The sequence below is a fragment of the Lutjanus erythropterus genome, chromosome 10 (assembly GCF_056507025.1).
Source record: "Lutjanus erythropterus isolate fLutEry1 chromosome 10, fLutEry1.hap2, whole genome shotgun sequence".
NCBI lineage: Eukaryota > Metazoa > Chordata > Actinopteri > Lutjaniformes > Lutjanidae > Lutjanus > Lutjanus erythropterus.
Genome location: NC_139326.1, coordinates 27,786,427 through 27,808,118, shown reverse-complemented (window position 1 = coordinate 27,808,118; position 21,692 = coordinate 27,786,427). Strand labels below are relative to the sequence as shown.

The 21,692-nt window shown below is 40.5% G+C and overlaps 1 protein-coding gene across 1 annotated transcript in view; it reads left to right on the top strand.

The window, feature by feature from the left end:
• The first annotated feature begins 256 nt into the window (after positions 1-256).
• Positions 257-21,692, top strand: part of osbp2b (oxysterol binding protein 2b) — a 74,266-nt gene continuing 52,830 nt past the window's right edge. The window contains exons 1-2 of the mRNA XM_084728889.1: positions 257-1,036; positions 11,985-12,193. Coding sequence (XP_084585015.1) covers positions 879-1,036; positions 11,985-12,193 — 367 coding nt within the window. The 5' untranslated portion in view covers positions 257-878. The remainder of the gene's footprint in view (positions 1,037-11,984; positions 12,194-21,692) is intronic.

The following is a 21,692-nucleotide window of genomic DNA, read 5'->3' as shown; positions in this document are numbered from 1 at the left end:
AGCTTATCATTGCTGTACACAGTTATCAAAAAGTATGTTTATGTGTGTTTGGTGCATATTACAGTTTGAACGTGTGAGTGGGCGCAAAGGTACAATGAGGGATGGCTGTTCTGACTGATTGCAATTTATAGTGATCATAGCTCGATTATTTGTTGGCTATTAAGACTTTATCTTCAAACTTAAAAAATAAAAGCATACCCAGAAGGGAGTAAATTTTCTCAAACTGGGGGTCTGTGATCTAATATGCATCTATTGTGGGGGTCCTTGACAAGAAAAAGTTAGGGAACCCCTGATTTCAGCATTTCAGCCCATATTCTCACCTGACCAGCGTGAGATGTGAGACGAGCAGGCAAACCGCATGTCAAATGTTTAGGAATGTTTAGATAACAACGTCACGTGGTGCAGGTCTCCGTCATAGACCTGAGCAGTTAGAACAGACATTCTCATTCAAGCCCTCACTCAATGAATGAGCAGGTTAGCAGCCGCTCCCATCTTAAATTACTGCCATAAAGCGTCTGACACTGTCGTCATGGAAGTAATTATTCATTTTTGATCTGCGGACAGCCTTATCAGATTAAATGGAGGCCGTGTGAGGAGTTTCCCTTCTATCCGGTGCAGCTCTGTGCTCTGAATCCTCTGCAGTCTGCATCAGCAAAGTGTCTTGGCATCACTTCTCGTCCTTCCTTCGGTGTCCATTCCGGCGTCATGTGAAAGGGGTTAACGGCGGTCTCTCTCGCCTCGGACCCGGACCCTCCTCTGTCGAGCTCATTCGTCAGCGCCACTGGACGTCCTCGCTCAGGTAGTTCCGGTGGGGTAGTGTCCCTGTCCCCGCTGTCCCCGGTTTATCCTGCACCCTTCGGCGTGCGGCGGAGCGGAGGATGAGCGAGCAAGGGAAGGGCTCGGCATCCGCCTCTGCCGCGGCCCCGGCACCGGGGTCGGATACTTATAAAGGCTGGCTTTTTAAATGGACCAACTATCTGAAAGGGTACCAGCGGCGATGGTTCGTCCTCAGCAATGGCCTGCTTTCATATTACAGGTAAATTCAGCAGATTCAGTGTGCCAGATTTCTTTAAAATAAACGCCAGTTGGGCGCACAGCATTTCTGTGACAGCGCATCTCTACAGCTGGCTGCCTCAGCTGGCTAGCAGCAGGCTAGCGCTAGCTGTCAAATGGACAGAGTCAGCTGTCTGTTTACCTCACGCTGACAGAGACAGAAACAGAGACATTTTACTTTGACTGACTGTATCTTGAGGGAAGGCACCAACACAGACAGACATAAACACTGCAGACATAGCAGCAATGTTTCTAACCCAATAAAGTGTTAGAAATGTGGATATAGCAAACTAGGCTAGCCCGCTAACCTCAGTGACAGGGTCGGGTCTTAAAGGGAAACCTTGATTTGCGAAACTATCGCGAGATTCGCTAGGATCGTACGAGATTCGTTCTCCATTGTGTACTTTGTACAAACTAATTATGTTTTATAACGTTAAACACGCCGTGCTTTAATCTAGGTAGGTTCAGGGGCAGGAAACATTTTGTTGTGAACAGGGAACTATCGGATTTTGAATTCAAATGTCTCACTCTCGCGAGAGATTTTGCAAATCAAGGGTTCTCTTCTAAACACGTCCACTTCAGTGACAGCTGAAGATCCAGCTGTCCGCTCCACCGATACTAATACTACTGGTCTTTAACCATGTCGTTAATAAAGTTGACGTCCTAATTATTTCTTTTTGTGTGAATGTCACGGTTTCCTTTTATTCCATACAGATGTCATACCATGTAGCGAAATTAATTCACTCATTGCTTTAGCTAACGTTACCGAGTCAAGCTGTTCAGCATGATCACCGTAAGGAGAGACGTTGCAAGGGATGTTCGCTATCATTATCATTCTGTCTTCACTAGCCGTGAGCTAACGATAGCTGTACAATAGCAGAACACCTGTGGCTCAGGTGCTTTTTTGCCGTGGAGTCATGTTTCCACAGGTGTGTTTGTGTCTGTATAGAGGCACAACATATAAACAATGAATGGATCATAAAGCATGTCAGCCCGCTGGGTGACAAATAGGCTATGCCACTGTATTGTAAACAGTCATGGAGGTATAATTCAATTTTAGTAGCTCTTATGATCAAGTTTAATATATGGACTTCAGATTCTATTTATATGGTCCACAATCATAATTTGCCTGTGGAGGGTTTACAGTCTATACCGTGTTTGAAACCCTCTGTCCTTAAATCATTGATTCAAGTAAGGAAAACGCTCCCAAAAAGCCTTTAAACTGGGAAAAATGTAAACAACTCTCTCCCAGGACAGACATACATGTAAAATTTCTGATACATGCAAATTAAAGAATATACAGTATGTGAAGAATGTGGATCCAGGATGATTTCAGCATAAAGCTGAGCATTTTAACAAGTCTTGTTGATTGAATGGCTCAAACAAATCCAAACTCAGTTTTCCCCAACAGCAAAAACTTATTCATGATCAGTTTAATGTTAATACAGTCTTAAAGGCAGGTGAATTACCAGTCACATGGTCTGTTCTGAGGAAATGCAGGCTTGACCTTGGGAACAGACAAAATAGTCTCAGCTCTAATGCCCACTTTCTAGCACTGTCTGGGCTTTCAACTTGAGCCAGCTTCATTCTCGACTAAAGACAGTGAGATGTGGTTGAAAGATCAGAAAATATATAAGCTGACCTCTGAATTGTGATTATTTTGTCACACAAAAGCTTGACACTTGTCATTGCTTTCATTGCTTGGCTTTTGCATGTTTATCCAGCTCACTTGCAACCACTTGACTGCTTTTGTCAACATTCAGATACTGATACCAGATATTCTAGGTCATACGCAGTGCCCTCTATGCAGCAAGGAGGTTTTACCAATTTCAACCTAAAGGTAGAATAGGCAGGATTTGTCAGTAGCTGTTTATAAACACACCAGAAAGATAGCTGATTGTTGAGTCTTCGTCCCAGGTCGTCAAGCACTGATGTTTTGGGTTGGCAAAGTGTCCTGAACACTGCAAAAATAATGAGTCGATAAAAAGACTGAGAGGAATTATCTTTACATGAGTCTATACATTATTTTTAGGAAAATCCTGTTCTTTTAATATTGAATTCAATTAATTGAATGGGTCCAACATTTAGACCTTTAGGACTCTGGGATGGATATGAAGCAGTTAATGATGCCACACCAGTCAGCTGTGAACCACCTGCAGTGTTTCCTCTACATTCATTTAGGAGTGGCGGCCACTCCTTCAAATTTCGTTTTTGTTATTTTTGTTTTTTTTTTATTGTTGACGCAAATACACCACCGCCGCATCTCTCCACCTTCAAAACAGACTCCTGTCGGGTACTTGCGAGCACTAAGGTAAACTGCAGATAACTATCATGCTCAGTATGGAAATATACTTGCGCGTGCTCATTTGCATGATGCTAGCGTTGTTTTGGGGGCGCGGTCGTCAAGCACGTCAAGCACCTAGGCGACAGGGCAGAGTCAGAGGAACGAATTCCTGAATTACAAATAAACAATAAAGCAGCGAGTTACCGGCCGGAGAAGAGGTAGACGTAAGTTATTAGCTTGAGATAACTTGACATAGATTTTACAAGTTAAACAGACGTTCACAATATGTTGATGACCAGCTAACGTTACGTAACTTATCGGTAGTTTAAGTTAATTTGGCCCGGTGCCAACTTAGCTAACGTGAGTAACGTTAAATTAATTGATAGTATTAGGCTAACGTTAATATCTACACACCATTATGTAATAACTGACTGCATTTTTCAGATGAGTTTATTGAAATATTTCTCTAAGAAGAGAAACGGAACGCCTGCCCCCGCTGCTGAAAAAAATCCTAGAGGAAACACTGACCTGTGTATTTCCACGGTCCACATAAGAGAGATGGAGTATTTCTTGCAACAGTTGTTCACCCTCTCTGACCCAGTTTTCCTAATTAAAACTGGGCATTTAGACCTTCCTCTGCTAACAGGACTGTTTGTCAAACTGTGACTGTGAAGTTTAAACGCCTTCACCAATCAGTTATGGTTAAGCAAACCTCCCAACTTCTACTTTAATGTGTCAATGCAAACACTAATCTCTAATAAAAACTGATTAATGTGGCACAAAGCTGATCCCTCAAGAGGATACAGTCTGTTCAGGTTTAGGACACTTTGGCCTTGTGTGCTGTCTTTGGACTCCTCTGTACATATTTAACTTATGTCATGTTTCAGTTAAAACTGTCTTTTCAAATGTCATCTTTCGCTGGAAGGTTAGAGAGCAAAATCGACTATGAATCAGGATGGGAATCATTGCCTTGTTTAAACGCTCTTCTGCAGAGTGAATTCTTGTCAGGATGGGGGTTTGAGTCTGGGTCCTCTGACTGCAAGGCAGAATTTTGACTCACGATGCTTGCCTGCAGCTCAAACAGTCATAAATGTGCTCTTCAACAAAGATATGCATTTTCAGATTTGATAGAAAACATTCTGTACTGATTGTGCTTGCAGAAAACCACATTTAGAGCCAATTTCAGCCTCTAGGGCCACACTTTCTCAAGCAGCCTGATTGTCTTTTGTTGTCAGCTCTGTTATTTGACACAGAGGTTTGGTAGCCAAAGCTGTACTCCTGCATTAGCTCGTGGTGAAAGGAAAGATGCCTGTTGCCTCTACCCTCTATTAATAGTCCATTATGTTGTAAGGTGACTGCTGTCCCTGAAGTAAAGGTAGCCTGTCGACATCTGAGCACAGAGGCAGTGAAGCGCACGGGTTGTCCCCTCCACTGATGTCTTCCTGGCAGACCACATTGTGTGTCTCTGACTCCAGGCTTTGTGTGCATCTGTCTGTGCCTTCTCTGGCTGACTATCTGCACTTCTATTGTGAGTGAAGCAAAAGGGAAGCAGTCAGACAAATGTGACAACATGTTAATTAAAGTGTATTCACTGTATGTCAAGTGATAATTGTGTTGCATCTCAGATGTGCGCTTTCTGCAGAATGTTTTTGTTCTTGCCCCACAATTATTAAATTAGTACGCAGAAAATAGGCAAGTTGTAAATAGCTTGATACTATTAAACTTCCCTTCACTATTTTAATAACAGCATGGCTTGGATTATTTGAAGTGAGGTTGAGAAGCAGAGTAGAGTACCAGAGTACCACCACAGAAGCTAAGCAGTGTACCGCTGTGGACAGGACAGCAAGAAAAGGCATTTTAGCCTCCCAGGAAAAGGTCCACCTAAGAAACAAATCAATGTCAGTGTATGCTATATTTCGGATATCTTCACCATTTTACCTTGCTGTCAGACAAGGAAGCTGCTGTTATATATAAATATCACTCTTTCTCCCTCACAAAAAGGCTTGATGATTTTGACAACTTACATTTGACAACTTTGTGTAAAATATGTTTTTGCTGCTGAACCTGTCTACAGCAGTACATTGCTTAGCTTCTGTTGCTTCTCCAATCTGGGGGGTGGCAACTGGGATCCACTGTAGGTACCCCACAACCCCACTTCAAATAATCCAAACTATTCCTTCAAGTTGCTGTTTGTACACTAATATTGTCAGTATTTTTGTGTCTTTGTATTTTTGTGTCTTTGTAACATGTAGCCCCTCTTTATTTAATGATTTAATGATTTTGCCCACTCACTTTGGATAAGTGTATGATTCGATTTGATGGTTGGACATTTTCATAATGGATTGAACTCATATCATAAGATGATGCACTTTAAAGCCTGAGTGAATTACGTCACATCAGACGTAGCCCAACATGCATTGATCACTTGTTTGATTTTCGATGTTCAATATTTGTTTGCCCTTTTTAAAAGGCCATTTTATATTTAAATCAATAGTGACTGACTGCCAATTAGAGGTCTAGCCAATAACCTGAGGGATCACTTTCATTCCCAAGGCCTGCTGTTGTCAAAGTAAAGGCTTAGTTCTCTAACTTGTGGCTGAGAAGCCAAAGGGCAATGGAGGACCTTAATCAATGCTTTGACTCTGTGGATGGACTGACACACTCAGCACTTACGCCTGTTAAACTGTAATGAGTTTTATAGAGATTCACCATTGCACTTGTTATTGATTACTTTTGGCTCTCACTCTGCAAGGCTGGCTGTCTTTTATTCCACATCAGCCGTGTCTTTTTTTTTTTAGGTTAAATCACAGAAAGAGCCTCATTCTGCCATTCTCAGCAAGACCTGACAGGAGCTTCCTCTCATTGAGTATCTTTCATTTTTAATTTCTTAATTGACTTTTCCTCCTAGTTTTAATACTCTCAGCACTACTTACTCACCTCTTGAAGTAAATCTGGCTGGGTGCTTTAGGGAAGATTACAGAGCATTAAAGCTTTGAGTGCTATTGGAGCTGCCATATCAGTGAATCCGGCCCCGTCTCTTATAGTAGAGCGGGCATGCCACATTTCCTTCTCAGCTGCAGGAAAGGAACTAGATAGTATCAATTTAAGAGCTCAGTGGGGGTTCAGCACCATTCGTGTCTCTTTGGACAGTCAGGTTGTAGTGTTGCTGCTGCTGGCGCACTCAGTCCTGGGTGCAGGGAGGCGTGGCGGGAAAGTGGTGAGCTAGCCAACCTTGGGCCCAGCTGGAGGGTAAAGCCTGGCCTGAACCCTGTTTACTAGGCTGGCACATCAGCAGAGTGACTGGAGCAAGAGATGTGGATGCTGTGATCTAATCTTGTTAATGGGCTCTTCGTTGGTCCTAGCACTAGGATACAGTGTGTATGTGTGAGTGTGTGTGTGTGTGTGTGTGTGTGTGTATAAAATTATCTCTGTGGGCATGCCTGTCGGGGTGGTCTTCATATTTTTTCTGTGAAGGTGAGCTGCAGTGTGATGTTACAGGGATGCTTAGGATTATTTGAAGTGGGGTGGTATGAGTCACTTATCCATAGTCAGTGTATTACCTGCAGTAAGATGACAGTCGGCTCGCCCCCTGTTTGGAAAAGCAGAGAGGAGTAGCAGCATGTACTGCTGTGGACAGGGTCAGCAACAAAATGTATTTTAGGTCCAGTCTTTTCCAACGGGACAACATTGTTATATAGGCCCAGTATTGCTCCTTTCAAACCAACCGGACTCCATTTGCAAAAACAGTAATTTGACCTCACAGAACACATCAGTGGCTGGTTGACTGATTTTCTTATTTATGTTACTGTGTGACTTTGGTGTTTTAATTGGTTAGTTTGTATTCACCAAAGTCACAGCACATCTCAAACAAACTAACAGATCAATGCAAGGTAAAATTTAGAGCTGCAACAGTTAGTCAGTTGAAAGAAAATAGGTTGCCAATTCTTTTTATAACTGGTTTATCATCTCTGTCATTTTTCAAGCAAAAATGTAAAACATTTGCTGGTTCCAGTTTCTGAAATGTAAAGATTTGTTGCTGTTCTTTGTCATTTATGGTAGTAAATCAAGACTCTTTTTCACATTTTTTCACACTTTATTGAGCATTATTTTTTTATTTTTTATTTTTTTCGTGAAAATAATGGGTAGATTAATAGATAATCAAAATAACCCTAATCGTTAGTTGCAGCCCAAGTAAAATGACTGATTTTGCCAATGAAGTCTGGTTAGTTTGAAGAGAGTGATATTTGGCTTATATAACAGCATTTTCCAGTCAGAAAAAGCTAGAAATAGACTTGGTGAGTATTTGAAGCCAACCAGAGTGGAGAGCCGCTTCTTGGACATGCTTCAGTGCTGCTGGTGGAATCACATTCTGATGAATGGTTGTCATCAGCTCTGGTGGACGTGGTGCAGCCGTAACACAGTCGTGCCCAATGGAATCAAGCTGTTAGCTTCCTACAACTGGTACTCCTGCTGCTTCCCTAAACTAAGGCTGTGTCAAATGCCATCTACTGTAGGTAATAAACTGACTATGGTTAAGGACCTCATACAATGCCACTTCAAATAATTCCAACTATTCTTGAAGAGAGCAGGGAATTTTGCCAGATTCTCATCACCTCATTGTTTCAGCCTTTTAGCAGGTCATGTCATGCTGTCCGTGCTGTAGTATCATTGCTTTGGTTTTCTTGTCTTATGTTTCCTTTCTGTCTTCAGCATGACATCTTCCCCAGCGTTTCTCTGGCTCTCTCGCTCCATATCTGTGATATTTCAGCCCCCAGCCACAACAAAACCTTTCTACATGCTCATGCTCTGGGTACTGTGTCCTATTTCCTCTGCCTCTCTGTCTGTGAATGTCTCCTCATGCTTATGGCCGTCTCTTCTGTGTTGTTCACTGGTTGTTGTTCTGTCATTACATGCTCCAGATCGGTGGATTTGTGTTTTATGAGGATGTGTGCACAGGGGACTGACAGGTAAAGCACTGCAATTCTCTCCTGGCTCAGCGCAACATGCCGGACCCTCTCTCATGCCCTCAGCTGCCCCCACTCACCTTCGCCCCCTCCCCTACTAGTGCCTTAATGCCCCTGTAGTCTTTATCTCTCTTTGCCAGCTTTTGTAGTTTCCTTGACTGTATAATTTCATGGCCTTTGCATGGCCTCACCTCGCCACAGGGCAGGAGCGATCAGCGGGGATCTCATCTTACTCATCAGCAGCACATTCAGTTTGTTGACCCACTTACAGCCAAGACTCTGCAGCTGAGCTCGTCCGGGCTCGGCTGGAAACTGGGCTGCTCAGGATCCCTGCCCGCCCTCAGCACGGCTTCGCATGGCCCCAGTGCGGTCCTGTCTGCACAACTGATGTGCACAGAGCGCCAGCAGAAGAGCGGTACACTGAAGCGCTTGTTCTGGATTGGCACTTTAACAAGACTTGACTTCAGCCCGTAGCAGCAGTGTGAGGGGAATCACTGCTTGGCAGAACTTATAAATACACTTCAACCTCTGACTTAATAAGGCAGCAGCCACCTTGTCAGTGTCGACTGAGACTCTAACTGGTGAAGAGCCTGGTGCTGCTGAGTGGCAGCTGCTGGTGGCAGTGAGGGCATACTGAGAATGGATGAATGGATGTTTGCACCCACAGACAAATATAAATGCATCCACATGATTGCATGGCTGCATGCTTCAGAGTGGCTGTTTCCGACAGTATGGATGGGCAGTCATGTGACACTGAGGGCTGAGGATGTGTTTGTTTAAACATCCACCACAGCATGTGATTTCGCTGATTAGTTGTTGCTCTGTGGTCGAGGGTGTTAATCAGCAAAATCAGCTGTATGTGGCTGCAGTGAAGACCTGCATACGCTCAACTCTCTGAGGGACATGATGGTTCATCCCTGCAGCTTAGCTTGTCTAACCATGACAGAACGACAGCCAGATTTCCACCACTGAGCTGTAAATGTGATGTTTCTCTTAAATTTTCTTTCTTTTAGTTAGTCATATTAGTTGTAGTTAAGGCTGTGTGATATGACCAAAATCTCACATCTCAACGAAGGTCACTTTATATCCAGATAAAAACACATATCCTGATAAAGCACATTTTTTGGGAATTCAGTGAATAAATAGTTCATATAAAATTACCACATAGAAAGGTTTACTTATTTATTTATTGGCTTTTTAGCCTTTGTTGACAGGACAGCTTAAGATAGACATAGGAACACAGGAAATAGGGGAAAGAGGGGGGATGACACCTAGTGAAAAGGCCGCAGGCTGGAACTGAACCCATGGCCACTACTGAGTACTGACAGCCTTTATACACGGGGTGCACTGCCAACCGAGCTGCTGAGGTGCCCCTGAAAGCGCTCTTTCTTATTAGGGCTGCATGATACTGTAAACAATAATCATATTGCAATTATTTTGAAAGATATTGCATTCATGATATAATTCACAACTAGTAGAAATGATCATTCTGGCACAACTTTAATTCTCACTGAAAATATATCAAAATCATTTCTTTAATTGCCACTGATTTTGATTAATCAGTTTGAGTATTTTTTAAGAAAAAAAGTCAAATTCTTTGAATTCAGCTGACTTAAATCTGAATATTTTCTGGTTTCTTTAGTCCTCTATGACAGTAAACTCTTTGGATTGTGGGCAAAACAGGACTGATCAACATTTTTCACATTTTTTTTGACATTTTATAGAATATTGTGTAGAAATATGTGTCACATTCACTCTCCTCCATGTTTGTTTGTGTTGCCTTCATGCAAATTTCCTGCCTGCATCCATGCTGCACGAAAGAATGCAAGGGATCATTCAAAAACATTGAAAAATATTGCCATTAAGAGTGTGATTTGTGACATGACAAAATAAATAACAGTTTACAATATTGTCATATCACACAACCCCAACTGCAGTAACTATTCTAGCAAGGATCTTATTTAAAAACTTGTCATGATGTAGAATATACATACTGTACAACTCTCTCTTAGCTTTGCTCTTTGTTCTAATCTCTTGCTCTGCTGCTTTGGCTCTCTCCCCTGCTATCTCTCTCTCTTTCCTTTTACCTCCTCTCTCTCACACTCTGTTCTCTCTTTGTTCCCGCTGTTATTCATTGTTTGGTTTTGTTCACTACAGAGGCTTGGAACCAGACAATGGCCTTGTTATCTCGACTACTGTGGCCCACTGAATGTGCAACAGTTGGTCTTAGTGGAGGCTACACAGAATACCCACAATTCAACACGCTCACAGCAGGGCAGGCAGGTCACGCTGAGTGAATTACAAGTTCAAACCACCCATTTGTTTAACGTTAGCTAATGTAAGTTTTGGTTTCATGAATGGATGACTGTGCTATGTAGAAGGTTTGCATTTAATAGGGCTTTGCAATATAGCTGAAAATCTTACCAACACAAATATGTTTCACTTCAGTTGACATCAATAATTATAGATAATTTTTAAAGGAGGAATATGTAGCAGTTGTGCATCTAAAATGTGCTGCAGTCCAAATAGGGAGTTGGAACATAGATAATATATTAAATGGGTTGTAACCCTATTTGATATACGATCTATGATTGAAACGAGTTGTTTCCCCTCGCCCCGTCCTCCAAGATATGAGGAAACTTAGGCAGGTTGCAGGAGTGAGCTGTAAGTTGGTCAGCTGGTTATAACTGTCAAATGTCTTACAGTGTAAAGCTAAGCTTGTTATCCTGAAAACAAAAGCCCACTGCTCTGAAAATACACACTCAGGATTTGGAGGTCTGTGACTGCCTGTCACACTCCATTAACATATTGCTCAATGCAGCCGTTATGAACATCTACTCCTCCTAAAAGATTATTAATGATTTCTTACAACTCATAAACAGACACTTACTCATTCAGCAAACATTCTGCATTCATTTGAAAAGTGAAACGGGCAAACAATGAAAGATGTTATAGACCATAATAGAAATTTCAAAGGAGGACATAGCGAGAAGCAAGTATTTCAATCATGTTTCCTTAATCTGTGATGATATATCATAGTCATATTGTCATTTATTACAGTAAATATATTACAGATATCTCCTTTAATTACCTGTTTTTAAGAAAGACCGGGAGGAAATGGTAAATTTACTTACTTACTTTGAATTTAACCACTTTATTTATCAAGGCACCTGGGTAACATCTTGATGGTGCAACTGAACAACACACCTGTGAATTGATGGGCTGTTTGCATGTCATTTGTAGCATGCTCCATTATCAAGGGATATGATAGGTTGTTTATAAGCCAGGTTGTATTCACTATGTGCTTTCATGGCAGTTTTTAACACATTTAAATGAAACTTTTGGGCATTTTATTGAACAGTTTTCTTATTGCCATTGATGAAATGTCTGTTGTCGATACATATCACTATTGTTTTATGGCCCAGGTCTAGTATTTACTGAAATAACAAAGTATTTAAACTGCTGCTTGGCTTTCAGAGTGAATCCTTATATAATCCATAGCATTTATCTGTCCCTCCTAGCTTCCCTGCTTGTGCTTATTGGCCATATGAATGTCAGTTATACTGTCCTACCTGCAAAACTCTATGACAACTGAGGTCCTATGCGAGTTTCTTCAGCTCTTCCTTGTCTCTCCTTATCTTTTTTTCTTTCTGTCTCTTTTTCTGCCTGGTATTCTGATGCAGGACGCAGGCAGAGATGGCCCACACATGTCGTGGAACAATCAACTTGGCCACGGCACACATCGACACAGAGGACGCCTGCAACATTGTCCTGAGCAGTGGCGGCCGCACTTACCACCTGAAGGCAAGCACGGAAGTGGAGCGGCAGAGATGGGTCACAGCGCTGGAGCTGGCCAAAGCTAAAGCCATCCGCATGATGAACGATCAGTCGGGTAAGAGCAGCTGACGCAAGCAGCTACTTATATGGGAAATTTAAGCCGCATGGCACGCTTTTTATAGTGTAAGTGCAAGCTGTGAGAGCGTAATACACCCATGAGGCATTGATGCAAGACATTAATGGTCCAGAATTTAACCTTGATAAATAAAGGCTGGGCTGATATGGTTTTGAGCAAACAAATTAGTGTATATTTACTTTGTTAGTTCAGTTATTAACATCTCTGCAAGGTTAAAGGTGTGTTCAGCTCTAGTCCTGCATGCTCAGCATGGTTCTTGGGCCTGCCTTGATATTTGGATATATTTGATTTTCCAGCGTCCCCTGGCATTTCATATTCAGTACAGCTGCTGTTTCAGCTCACGCCCTCCTTCTTTAATGTAATTCAGATTCCAGTGTGAGCCAGGAGAGGGCAGCGCCGTCTGCTCAGTCAACTTGGAAAGCAAACTGGAGTATGCTAATGGTAGTGAGAAAAACTGGGCTTCCATTCAGCGTCCTCCTGACAACAGAACACTCTCCTTTCCAAGGGGACTTATTCTTGTATGGTTGTATTAAGTGTTGCCGGTCAAAGGCTGTGGGAAAAGCCTGGGAGGACCGTTTTTCTTCACATTTCATGCTGGCATCGTCCCAAAGCCTCTCTGCCACAGTCTTTTGCAGACAGGGTCTATAGAGACCAAGACAGGCTATATATTCCTCTGGCCTCCATTTGAAAGTCAGATCACCAAATATAGACGGGGGGAGAATGTGAGTGCTTTTTAGAGCTCACCACTTCCAGTAAGCAGGAGAGAAATGTTGGTATTTTTGTATTTAGATAAGGTTACATCTGATGTAGTGTGTGTAAGGTTTGTTTGTGTATGCATGCATATTTTCTGCAGCATGGTCTTGTGTCAAGTTCAACTATAGTATGCTGATGTCCAGCCACAGTCCACCCACCACAATCTGATGTTAATATAATAATAACAAAAACAACAACAACAACAACAACAATAATAATAATAATGATAATAATGATATTGAATATAAATAAACAATTTTAAAAGAAAACAGTTAAAAAGTAAGAAAAAAATGTTAGTTCAAAGACTCTTTGCAAGATGTTTGATCATTTTAAAATGGAAGCAACATGCTCCTCTGTCGTTCTGTTATTGGGTCAAAGATGTTATGTATTTATTAAAACTCAAAAAAATTTAATACACACTCAAATACACACTCCTCTCAAACCTTCACCAAGATATGGAGGCCTTGTCTGGACGTTCATGACACTCTATAGGAACCTCTTGATAAAGAATAAAGAATAATGTGGTGGGACCTGTGACGTGACCCCCTTATTTCCTTCTATTTTTCCCTCTTTACGCACATAATTAATACAACTACTTGATTATCTTATTAATTTTTTTTCTCCTTCACATCAATGTATTCTGTAACCTGTAATCCTAAGGGTATGTTATGGTGGTAGGGATGGTTATGGGGATTTAGATTTGGGAACATACTTAATATATAGTGCTTTGTATTTGGGAGATGAGTAGGTGAACTGAAACCAAATATGCATGTTTTCTATCCTCTACTTTTATGGAGTAAAAGCTTTGTAAATCGATGAAATGTGTTTACAAAAAAGACAGTTAAAGGAAAATTAAAATTTAAGTAAAACTAGGAAAGGCTCTCAGATAAAAGTGAGTTTTAGGAAGGGACTAAACAGGATCACTGACTCAGCCAACCAGATTTCCTCAGGCAGACTGTTCCAGAGCTTTGGGGCCCTGACTGCAAACACTCTGTTCCCCTTAGTTTTCAGCTGGGCCAGTGGAACAGACAAAAGACCTCTGCTGGAGGATCTAAGAGTATGTGCTGGCACATACAGTACCTATTTGAGATCCTCAGAAATACAGAAATAGGAAACGTATGCACTTCCAGTGTTTAAGTTTACTCTAGTGTTCCCTCCTGGGCCCACTTCAGGATCCAGCAATTCAGTTTAAAATGACAAAATGCAGGAATTTGGTAAAAGTGCCTTTCAAAACAAAAATAAACATACTGTATCTGAGAACAGCAGCATTTTCGGATACAGTTTTGATGTATTTGACGTGTTCTCAGACCAATATGATACAATAGTAATTACAAGCTGATGCTGCGAAAAATGAAGCAATTATCAAAAGCTTTTGGCCAAATAGACTTTGAGCCACTGACTGAGTAGTTCTTCTTTTTCATCCCTCTCTCAGCAAACTGTTGACATTTGAATGCATGAAAGCACACACCTGCTTCTGTAAGATGCTGTCGAGTGAGTGTGCTGCCATTTGTCACACCAGGTTCACTGCTGCCGTCATTGTAGATTTTAACTCTAACCCTCTACAAGCAAAGAAACAACTTTGCATTTAATAGTGAATTTACAAGAAGGCTCAAATGATTAAGAATTCTCTGTAGCCGCTTCACTTTCCATCTCTATATGCAAATGAATACACTTGCAAAATGCGCTGTTTTTAACCAGCGACCGAGCAGTCGGAGACCGCTGGTACAAACATACACAATGTTTTTTACACAAAGAAACAAATAATTTAATGTATAAAATTTGCTAAATTTACAAGAAGCCCCAAATAATTAAGAGTTTGTCATACAGTGTTTGACAAAATTTATTAAGCTTCTCCTTACTCAACAACTCATAAAACTGCGTGATTTCTTTAATGGAGTCTGAGGATATTGTGATTACTAGTGTGTTTACAAATATGCGCATTAAAATGAATGAGATCATGTAGGTACTGACCTCCTGAAAGTATGATCTGAGCAATCAGATTGTAAAGTGTCCTCAGTCTGTCTTGACCACTTGTGATCGGATCACCCAGAGCTCATCTTAAGACCAGGTATGATCAGGCTCACTGTCGCTCAGAAGCTCTTAAACTGTTTGCTAAATACTTTGATTAAAACACAAAACTTTAAATCTGTACTAATTCTTCAGTTAGTCCTATAATTGCCTTTCCGTGCCTTAGACTTTAATTTTGTGAAGCAGTAAATTGTTTTTACTTTGTTCAAGCTTTGACTCAGTATGGGCTTTAAAGCTTAGAGGAAGAATATGTTGTGTTTGTCAAACATTTCCTTTCACAGCTAATCTATCTGTAGGAGGAGGATTTAAGAGAGTGTGAGAAAAAGGGACACTGTGAGTCAGAAAATTAAGTACCTGTTAATGCAACTGCTACTGAAAGTAATACTTCAATACCACAGTGAATGACTGTATATGTTGTCAGTGCTTATCAGAATTTAATTCATAGATAATTTTGCCATCAGGCTCTTTCAGAGGATTGCATTCTTTGTCTTTGGTGTCATGGAACAGTGACAGGGTGCCTATATTCATTAACCTGCCCTCCCCTCTCTCTCAGTGGAACAAAGAGCTCATATTGATCTCAGGTGAGCACAGTGTAAATCCTGGACACATCATGTGTGTAGATAGAGAGACCAAAGCTATAACGTCATCCTTGACATCTCTTGTTGTTTCATTAACATCTCTGATCTCTTTTATCCTTTTTTTTAATCTTAGCCTGAAAAGAAGGTTTTAACATCAGTTCAGATTTTTTGAAGTGGAGTTGTGTGAGGTACTAATTATAGTCGGTGTATTATCTACAGTAGTTGGTGATCAGCACACCTCCAGTTTGAATGAGCAGCTAAGCAATGTCCAGCTGTGGACAGGGACAGTTCGGATTTACTGTAGTTGCACAACAGCAACAACAAACTGACAGATTGATGCAACTGCAGACCAACAACTCTTGTGTTCTCTGAGGTAAAATAACTCGTTCTGCTAAAGAAGTTTGGTGACTTTGGAGATGGTTTACTGTCAGAAAAGGCTGTCTGATGGCAAGGTAAAAGGTTGAAAATGTTCTTAATATAGTGTACAATTAAACTGATATTTGTTTTTACAGGTGCCTAAAATATGTTTTGTTGCTGACCCTGTCCTCAGCAGTGCATTGCTTAGTTTTCTACCCTAGTAGCTGTTGCTTCTCCTGGGCGTGCTGACCGCTGTCGACTGTAGATAATACACTGACTATGGATAAGTACCTCATACAACCCCACTTCAAAAAGCGATCCCTTTAAATCCAATGATACACTGGTGAACTCCTGTCTCAACCCAAATGTCAAGTCTCTGTCTGTGAGCCATGAGATTATTTTCTATGTACAACTGGCCTGAACTGTGAATCAATTACGTAAATTTCTCATTAGAAGTGGTGTCACATCTGCTGCTTTTTCCATTTATAAGCCCTCTCTTGTAAATTGCCTGTCCTTCCATGAGTGCACCTTGTTCTAATTTAGCCTCAGATTGGATTTCTAGCAGCCTACAGAAGCTGCTGCCTGTTTGTCAGAGGTGGAACATGTTCAGCAGATGGCAGTGTTTCCCCTCACTTCAACATGACCTCTCTTGTGGGTTCGCCTGCTTTGTTTGTACCACTGCTTGTGAAACTGGGATCACAGCCCATTGAATCACTTGTTCCAGAGGTGGCTCCTATTTTAAATTTAACACAAGTGGAAACTCGCTGCTTAGATGGTGAATTTTTAGTGGATACTGGAAAGGTTCAGTGGAAGTTGGTGTTAAAAATTGAGGAATCCCTCGATGGAGGAGCCAGTCCTCCAGTCAGTGGTTTCTGTTGGTCTAGCTGAGGCTTAGTTAGGCAGGAGAGTAACAGGAGCAGATCCACAGTAGAACCCGACCCTGGTGTGCTCAGCATGTAAGCTGATGTGTATCTTGAGTTCTCCAACAACAGTTCATTGATCTGCATCAGTATTTGATCAGTAAGTCAATCTGACAGCCCTTCGATGACGTTTCACTTAAACAGACTTTGGTTACTCTGATATGGAAGTAAACTGCTAGTTATTAGTAGAGGTGCACAGAGATGTTATTATTTGTATCTGTATGCAAGTAACTGTTATTTTTATCATCAGCTAATCTGCAGAGTTTATTTCATAATGCATCAATTAATTGTTTAGCCTATAAAATGTCTAAATGCTGTGCAAAATGCTCATTACAATTTCCCAGAGCCCAAAGTGACTTTTTCACATTGCTTCCTTTGTGCAACCAACAGTCCAAAACCCAAAGATGCTTCATTTACTCTCATAAATGACCAAAAAGTAACAAATCCTCACATTTAATAAGCTGAAACCAGCAAATGTTTGACACTTTTGCTTGAAAAATAATTGAAACAATTGACTAACCGATTAAATAACTAATTGTTGCAGCTCTAATCTGTATGAGTATCAGTTCAGGCAACAAAATGATCTGTTTCTGTACCTGTATTTGGATAGAAGAAGATAGAAGTGGGAGTGGTTTATTTTGTATGCCATGTGAAATTGGGCACATGTTTTATTTTTGAACCCAGTTTTCTTGGAAATGCAATTGTTGTGCCTACAAAGCATCAAACTGATTTAATTATGGCATATAATTATCACACCCTCCACTCTACCTTCATCCTTTCATCTGTCTTTCTCTTTTTCTTTTTTTTAGTTTTATGAAATGTCTGAAGTCCACCACCACCTTCCCTTTAACTGGGTTATATTGAAAAATCAGAAGCTAAAAAAGATTTCATGGTTTTTATTTTTAAGGTTTTATAAAATCACAAGATTCTTTTTTACATTGGAAATATCCCTCAGTTGAAGGGAATAAAATTGGTGCATTAAATCAGTGATTGATTAAGATAGATGCAACCTTTTTAAATATGTTGAAGTTATCTTGGAGCTGACTTTTCCAAATAGTAATGAGCTACTTCGTATGGAAAAATTATCTGTTCCCATTTTTTGTGCTTTGCTTTTGTGCTTTGTGCTAGTTATTACAGATGTGTATGTTTTTCTAGGCCTGGGTGATATAGCAGAAAATCTATGGCAATAGTGATGTTTCATATCGTTATTATTTATCATACCTTGATGTCGATATTTATCAATATTACAACAATATTGTAGGGATGACTACTGGTGCTTTCACAAAATATCAACACAATAAGATTTTTGATTATCATCAGTAATGTGGATATAATGAGTAAGTGGTTAAGGCAATTACTAGTCTGTTAAATTCTGAGAAATACATCAGTTTACTGTAACACAGCCTTTAGAACCAGGAAAAGATAACATCCATGTCATATCACGATGTAACTTCATCCAAAATCTAAGATGATATCCTGTCTCATATCACGATGTGATATAGTATCAGTGTATTACCTCCCCCTACGTTTATCTTCTTGTTTGAGTTTTTTCTCTCATTCTTTTCCTGTTTCCTTCTCTGTTGCTTCTTTTATTTCAATGTCCGGCTCCTCTTCTCCCTTTTACAGTAAAAGGTGGTGCTCTGTCCATGGTCCTGAAACAGACTGCCTCCTTAAACTAGCTTCATTTCTTATTTTTTTCCCACCCCTCCTTCTTTCTCTCCCTATCTCTTCGTCCTCACTGTCTCCTTGTTTTTTTTCTTTCCCCTCCATTCGCTCCGGTACTCTCTCTTCCTCTCACTCGCTGTCTGGTTTTCCCGCCCCCCTCCCTCTTCTTCTTCTCTCTCTCCTCCTCTCCTCCCTCTCTCTCTCTCAGTAAGCCGTTTACTCTGCTTTTCATCCGGCAGGGTTTTAGTCCTGAATGGAATGACCCTCTGCTTTCTCCACTTGTTTCTTTGGCTCAAAACAGTTCTGTTGTCCTGCAAAGTCTTGGGGAAAAATAAAAAACAGGATAAGGCACATTTTTTTCTCTTGTAAGTATTCAGTTTTTCCTCCTTTTACGTTGTGCTCAGGAATGTGCGTGTGTGTGTGTGTGTGTGTGTGTGTTGTTTTTCTGCACACATGTGTATCTGGTTAAGATGATGAGATGCAGCTGTGCAGAAATGCTGTAGCTGTTGTGTTTAACCATATTCACAGTTGGTGAATATTGGCTGTTTTGTAGTGGATCAATCAAGGATATGTATAATTTCCAGTGTTAGACAGAGACTGTGTACTGAAGACATCTGTCCCAGAAATAATTGGAGCTCATTCAGGAGACAAACTCCACCTTGCAACTGGGAAACATCGCTAAAGAAGCGAGTAAGTTACATGGAAAAATGTTTCCCGATTAATTGTGAATTGAATGTATTGATGAAGAACTACTTTTGTATAAATTTCCCACCGTAAAAGGGGTGAATCTTTCTGGGTAGGGCAGGAGACGCAAGATGTAGGACTGCTGTGTTCATTTAATTACACCACATGGCAGTAAATTCAGACAGAAAATACACAGTAAGAGTCGCACCCTGTCCTCGAAATTAATGCATCAGTGAATTCATGACTCACAAGATGATTTTAATGATTTACTAATAAAGTGAGAAATGTTTTCTGATCATAGATATGTAAAACAAAGTCACTCTCACTAGACTGTTGTAGAAAATATTCACATCTGCTATATTAATTTATTTTATCACCTGCACTACTTTCCAAACTAATGAAAAGATGTTACGAAACGACAGATGGCATGCTTATCATCCTCATCAATTAGTTCTGCAGCGGCCACGTATCGAATCACTTGTCCTTGTTTGTCTTGGATGTAAAAGCGCGTGCCGGTAGAGGTCGATTTGCGGGAACAGCTCAGTCCCTGAAGACGAGGGAGACAGAGACAAAGAGATCAGAGTCGGATTCAGTCTTGTAACATCACAAACATCACTGCCAGATGAAGCCAAGCTCTTCACAGAGATCACAAACACTGTGGCTGTCCAAGTAGTCAGCTTGCCAAAAATCATCCGCTGGGTAATATTTCTGTCTGTTTTTTTTGTGTTTCTCAGTCATGTTTAACTTCTCTCCCTCCATTGTGAATGTAACAGCCAAGTGTCCCCGTGAGATCAAACCTTTGCTGTTTCATAATGGATTTGACCTTTTTGAACTCACACTCCCTCCATAAACTGTGTGTCCCACCCACCACTGCTGGCCGTGCCGACACATCGATCTTGCAGTTACATGCCACCCGCTTCCTCTCCCACTGCTCTGACTGGCTCTTTGAAACTCCATTGTGTCTGTGTTTTGTTGTTCTTAGAGTAAACAACTGAAACTATTCAAAGAGCTGTTTGGTATTTCCCTCCCACATCTAAATTTTCCCCTCCTCCCTCTTTATTTTTGTCTTCCCCTGTCATTATATTTTTATATCACGTAGGGCAAACAGTGCCTTTTTAGTCTCAGTGTGTTGAATGGAGTGCTGCCAGGACAGAATGGAGATGGCCCTTCCCTCTTATCTTATTGACTGGATTGCACCAACAAAGATTAATTTAATCTAATATTAGATCTGATCAGAGTTTAGCAAAACTGGGTTTAAAATGAGTAAATCCAGATTTAAAATGAAGCAGAGCTCTGCTGCACGATTAAAAACTAATCTCAGTTTAGTAAATCCAGGTTAAGTGATGTAAACCAAACTTAAATAGAATTTAATTAATGTGGATGCTTGATTACCCACATTAGATTGAATTAATGAATAAATAAAGAATAAATTTAACCTTCAGCTGCTCTGTATTCTTTAATGTTGCATTGTTTGCTAGCTAGCTTAAAAGTTAACAAAACATTACATTAATTGCCAGCCAACTGAACAGTTGATTAGTCTAATTAGTCTACTCATGATAGCTCAACAGGGAAGATTTCATTTCTCCTCCTTTGATAAAAAATTTGTTGGCTAAATTATCAACTGGAGTATAGGAAATGAAAGATGCATCACAAAACTCAATTGACTTGAGTCCATCCCTTAACTTTCTTTGAGAAACTTGCTTATTGTTTGCACAGCCCATCTCAAAAAGGCACCTGTTTTCATTTTAAAGATTAATCCGTGTTGGTGCAACCCAGCCATTATGTTAAGATGTTAAAAACAGCTTTCTTGGCTGAGACCAAACACACCACACTGGGTCTTCTGTGGGGTTAAATCACAAACCAGCACATGTGATGTTTTTGCATGTTAGAGATACTTCTTCCTGCTAATATGTTGCTGAAGTGGTTTTGAAGTTATGATGGATGTTTTGACCACAGCCCCTATTCTCTGTGAAAGAGTAAACAACAAGATTTTCACTGTCAACTTTAAGCCTACAGGGGCCTATTGTTTCATACTCAATTTAAGAAATATTTTTGGAACTGAAAAAACTTGAATTATAGCAGCACAAGTCTTGTAATTGTTCAGTTTGGTACATAATTACATTTTTGTTTTTATTGTTATGTTGCTATCATTTATGTGGACGGTTAATGTTAATGTTCTTATCTATTGCAAGGTCAGATGAAAATGCATTGCTTACCTGTTAATAATAACTTCCAATCCATTTTTTTTTCACAGCAATGACTCTGTTTCCCTGTTAACACCTGGAACACTCAGGAACAATACCAATAACAATACCATCCCATGAGGTTCTTATGCAATGGAAGCTTTGTTCACTACTCCAGAAATTAGATATGACTTTCCAACAAAAGATGTTTCTGGTCCGCTCAGCTCATAGAAGCCTTTGGCTCAGCTAGCCAGAAAGCTAACATTATGCTAGTAAAATTCAAAGTCAGTAACGTGTTCAGTTGTTTCAG